At 37.2% G+C, this 5389-nt stretch overlaps 1 protein-coding gene and 1 pseudogene across 2 annotated transcripts in view; both read right to left on the bottom strand.

Moving 5' to 3' along the window:
- The window catches only part of LOC107670636 (acetolactate synthase-like protein), a 16462-nt gene extending 12706 nt beyond the window's left edge, over positions 1 to 3756 (bottom strand). Inside the window, exons 1-5 of one of the 2 annotated variants that reach the window (XM_016463307.1) lie at positions 3573 to 3756; positions 3213 to 3368; positions 1700 to 1901; positions 1485 to 1612; positions 837 to 975 (exon numbers count right to left, since the gene is read on the bottom strand). In XM_016463307.1, coding sequence (XP_016318793.1) covers positions 837 to 975; positions 1485 to 1612; positions 1700 to 1901; positions 3213 to 3314 — 571 coding nt within the window. In that variant the 5' untranslated portion in view covers positions 3315 to 3368; positions 3573 to 3756. Of the gene's footprint in view, positions 1 to 836; positions 976 to 1484; positions 1613 to 1699; positions 1902 to 3212; positions 3411 to 3572 lie in introns of those variants that run through there. The other variant, XM_016463309.1, reaches the window with a different exon arrangement.
- Positions 1 to 5389, bottom strand: part of LOC107670575 (beta-galactosidase-1-like protein 2) — a 19327-nt pseudogene that overhangs the window by 1195 nt on the left and 12743 nt on the right.

The following is a 5389-nucleotide window of genomic DNA, read 5'->3' as shown; positions in this document are numbered from 1 at the left end:
TTGGAGAATAAAATGTTAAAATTTGGTTGAAATAATGTTACATTGTCATTCAGTGTAACACAATATTTATGTAAAAATTCAAACAACATGCTTATTCTGACCTGTACATATTAAAATATATAAAAGAATAAGTGAGCATATAACATTTTATTGGGTTTTAAATGAGTAAAACATTCTTACTGACAAATGGGCAAAACCTAAGATAGTGGGAAATTTAAAAAATGTAAAATAACAACTAATTAGTATTTGGGGTGAAAGTAATTAGTCTTTTAATGTCATAAATTGATTTTTGTTGTAAATATGCCCGACAAGATTGTTACACTGAATGACAATTTAGTGGGTCTCTTCTGTAAATCAGGGAATAATGTATAATAATTATTTTTTGCTCAGAAAAACAAAAATACAATTACATGAAACAGAAAACTTTTTAATTTTTCTTTTTTTTTGGAAAAACAATTTAAAGCAGCATTGTTTTTACGCTTAAACCCTTTTTCGTCTTTGACCCATAAATACTTTGAACATTTTGTAGTAGTGCATTACATAGGATTTCTGAAGTTCATGGGGAGACAACAACAATTTAAAGCAGTATTGTTTTTATGCTTAAACCCTTTTTCGTCTTTGACCCATATATGTATGAAATTTGCCATTTTGACATTGAAACATTCTATTAACATGATTTGTGCAAATCCAAGGAACTTTTGTTTTTGGTGTATAACATTATACGAATTGAACTGGGAAAACAAATCATGTTAATAGAATGTTTCAATGTCAAAATGGCAAATTTCACAGAAAGGAAAAAAGTTTGCAGGTAGGAGTAAATTTCAGCGCAGCTGTACCTGGTGTGCCAGACTGTGCGATGGCCAAGGCTTTTCTGACAGTGGGAACAATTTCTCTCACTGTCCTCACTGATGCACAGAACTTACAGAGAGGCTTGAAGAGGGACATTTGGTCAATATCTTGTAGTGCACCTCTACCCTGCAAAGAAACCATCAGACATAATATTAATGAATGACCAATGAATAAAAAGTATGATGCAGCTGACACCCAACAATTCTTTCACTAAAATTCAAATCATTAAAAGCCTGTTCACAACAATGTCGAAAACTACAACTATAAAGTTATAATAATCGTTATATTTTTCATTGTCTGTGACATTTGGTTGCTTCCATTGGTTAGTTACCAAACAGACATTCAGGTTTGGAATGACAAGAGGGTCAGTAAATGATTGCAAAATGTTTGGGTAAATGATTTTTTCAAAATTATTTTAAAAATCAAATCCTTGCTATCATGGTTCAAGGCTAGTTCCCCAAGAATTACTCTGGAGTTGAGATAAAATCCAGTGTTTGCACAAGACACAGACAGAATTATGAAGAAAGATAAGGCAGTTACAGAGGTATAAGTCAAGCAGAGCAGAGAGCAAACATGCAGGTGACATGCGCATGAAGTGCACGTGACTCATCATAGTCTGTACAGCACTTCCTGACCTGTAAGAGAGTAGCAGCGGCACCACCAATCAGCAGCAGCGGTGATTCGGCCATTTGAGCGTTCTTCACCGCAGTCACTGTATTCGTCAGTCCCGGCCCCGCCGTCACCGCAGCCACACCAACTGTACCTATATCAGCAAAACGAAAGATTATCAGCTTCTCCTACTTCTTCTAACATGATGCGTCCGCTTTTTTGTTGTTTGATTCAGTCTTACCGGAAAGTCTTGCTACGGCATCGGCAGCAAACACAGCTGTGGCCTCGTGGCGTGTGTCGACAATGCGGATGCCCAGTTTCTCACAGGCCACCAGGATGGGTGAGATGTGTCCTCCCACCAACGTGAAGACAAATTTGACCCCATGAGCTCGCAAAACATCCGCCACACTCTCTCCTCCATGTCGAGGGCTCTGTCTCTCAGTCTGTGAATGATGAATATTAAAGTTGCAATGAAACGGATGTAGCAACAGATATTTTCATTCATATTGTGACGTACACACTAGAAAAAAAAAAAAAAAGATATTTCGAAGTTGTAAATAAAATTAAGAGTCTTTCTACTTCAAAATTTCATATTTAATGCAATGTTAATTGCTCAATTTTTTTTGAAAATATTTGTGAAATTTACTAAATTTGACTACACTTTTTTTTTTCAGTGCATCTAAGTGTGACAGAAAAAATTAGGGCGGGACTTGGTTCTATGAATCGGTTGTTGATTGGATGTTGAGATGCAGGTGCTGCAACCAAAAGTGAAGGCAGATGAAAGTGAGCTTGCAGGGGCAGTTTTAAGTGACTAAATGATTGGAAAACTTCTGCATACATCACCAGAGAGAAGTCTGTCATTTTCAGTTATGACATTTTGATTATACATTGTGAGGTCAAAAAGATCACAAGAAGATCTACAGCATGCATTTATAAAATAAATGCATGCATTTAAAAAAAAAATAAGTGAATTTTCATTTCATGCCAACTTTAATAATTAATGCAGCATTTGTCAGATCTTTCTTAATGGATCATTTTCAAAAACTATGAATAATTTGTTCCCGAAACAGACTGATTTGATTTTTGAATTCAACTCACACAATCCACTCAGAGAAGTTAGCAGCTCACTGGAGCTGAATGTTATCAGCAAGTAAAAACTTTCATTTCAATCTGTTTTCACACAAAGCTATCATTTGACTTTGGAAATTTTAAAATAAAAATATATGCATTTTAAAAAAAAATGTAATGCCAGTCAAATCTTACTTTGTTTCTTTGTTCTTCCAAAAAAAGAAACTAGACAGGGTTTGTGCAGAGACGCTCATTACCGGTTTTACTTGTTTACTTAATCCTTACAAACAAACCATACGCTGTTATATACATTTCTGGCAATGCAATACAAATGCTTAATAGGTGAAAAATTGCTTAGTGTTGGAGTCTGGCCAGGTGACAGCAGGCCTGCTATTAGAGCATTACAGCACCTTTTGTTTTGTTGAAAAAAAAAATCAACAATAACCCAAGTCCTGCTGATGTTGTTACGCAGAAGTAGCCATACGTGTGTACACCTGGCACACATCCTTGTGCAAAACTGTGCTTCTTCACCTGATAGTTTACAATTCTTGAATGGTTATTAAACATGCATGTTTTATTATTGTGAAAGTCACTACTAGATAGATAGATAGATAGATAGATATCTGTCAAACTACGTTGTGTAATGTTTACATATTATAATGCACATTTGTCACAATGTTTCATACCTTATGAAATAGCTGATAAAGCAAGCCCAGTTTATAAGATGCAAGGATCACACCCCCAAGGACAGCACCCAGAGAGCAGCCCAAAACCACAGAAATGTCCATCGCTAAAGTGGGTTGGTGGTTTACGACCTAATGTCCACCTGTCCCGTTAGAAACCTGTCCAGCAAATGCAGGAAAACAAGCGACTCAGCAAGCCGATAAAATATCGCCAAAGTTTTGCGCAAATCTGTAATGGAAACGCGCGTCGTGGGTTTCAAAGTCGACTTTTCCCGTGGACAAATGACGAGACGGCGGTCATTATTCAACACGCTGTCATGTCTGATGTTGTTAAGGCCTAATTAAGGTCAGACAACACTGTACCTGCCAACTCTTCCTCCCCTGCTCCAGTTGCTGCTGAGGCCGATGAACGCATTCCTATTGACGGCGTCAGGAACACAAACAGAAAGCACTGAATGAACCGAGAGAGAAGGAGCTACGCAATAGGCGGAACAACTGTTCCGCTATTTGCGTAATTGTCTGTCTTTGCACATTCAGCGCTCTCAGTTGATTCTCTTTGAGAATAGCAGGCTGCGCCATACCGTGATTGACAGCGCAGTCATCCAAACGAAGGCTGATACGTTTCTCTGTTACTCTAGTAACGTACTGTATAACCACCAGGAAACACATGGGTAGTGTCAATGATTGGTTGTTTTTATTATTATTATTTAAGAGTGTTTTGTTGTAATTACGCAGGCATAAAATATGTTTTTTACATTTATTTAAATTTATACGGTGTCATTCAATGCATGTGACTATAGGTGATACAGTATGACCCTGAAATGACCTTTAACCTAATACTGTTCGAACAAAAGAACCTCTGAACTTTGACAGCTGCCTATCGCTCAGCCTTTAAACATGTACTGCACATTACACAGCCATCTGTAATAATAAAGAATAAAACAAAGGACCTTTTTTAGGACCTTTTTTATTTCCATAATTCATAAAAACAGACAATAAGACACTGAAACAGGTATTTTACCCCATGGTGTGTAGTGAAATGTCAGCAAAACGTCCACTTAAGAAAACTTTTACTTTGTCAGTAAAAATTATATTTATAAGACTTTTCTGGACAACTACTTTGGGTAGTCTGAATAAGGCTGTTAAACAGGTTATATTACATCTAGCATGTTATAAAATTTTAGGCAATCCTTTTGTATTGATAACACCATTTTGAGCAATTATAGACCAATATCAAATCTTCCTTTTATAGGCAAGATTATTGAACAAATACTTGAACTCAAATGGATACCTGGACAATTTTCAATCTGGTTTCCGACTGCATCACAGCACAGAGACAGTGCTCATTAAGATAATAAATGATATTAGCTTAAATTCTGATTCTGGCAAAATATCAGTGCTGGTACTACTAGATCTCAGTGCTGCATTTGACACTGTCGATCGTAACGTACTTCTAGAGAGACTGGAAAACTGGGTCGGGCTTTCTGGGATGGTAATCAAATGGTTCAGGTCATACTTAGAAGGGAGAAGTTATTATGTGAGTATAGGAGAGCATAAGTCTAAGTGGGCGTCCATGACATGCGGAGTCCCACAAGGCTCAATTCTTGCACCGCTCTTGTTTAGCCTGTATATGCTCCCACCTAGTCAAATAATGAGAAAGAATCAAATTGCCTATCACAGCTATGCTGATGATACCCAGATTTACCTAGCCTTATCGCCAAATGACTACAGCCCCATTGACTCCCTCTGCCAATGCATTGATGAAATTAACAGTTGGATGTGCGAGAACTTTCTTCAGTTAAACAAGGAAAAAACCGAAGTCATTGCATTTGGAAACAAAGATGAAGTTCTCAAGGTGAATGCATACCTTGACTCTAGGGGTCTAACAACTAAAAATCAAGTCAGGAATCTTGGTGTGATTCTGGAGACAGACCTTAGTTTCAGTAGTCATGTCAAAGCAGCAACTAAATCATACTATCATCTCAAAAACATTGCAAGAATTAGATGCTTTTGTTTCCAGTCAAGACTTGGAGAAACTTGTTCATGCCTTTATTATCACCAGCAGGGTGGACTATTGTAATGGTCTTCTCACCGGCCTTCCCAAGAAGACCATTAGACAGCACACCAGTCCTCAGCTCCTTACACTGGCTTCTAGTTATATTTAGGATTGATTTTAAAGT

The sequence above is a fragment of the Sinocyclocheilus anshuiensis genome, unplaced genomic scaffold (assembly GCF_001515605.1).
Source record: "Sinocyclocheilus anshuiensis isolate Anshui unplaced genomic scaffold, SAMN03320099.WGS_v1.1 scaffold140, whole genome shotgun sequence".
Classification (NCBI taxonomy): Eukaryota; Metazoa; Chordata; class Actinopteri; order Cypriniformes; family Cyprinidae; genus Sinocyclocheilus; species Sinocyclocheilus anshuiensis.
Note: the sequence above shows the minus strand (reverse complement) of the source record. Positions and strands in the feature narration are given on the sequence as shown.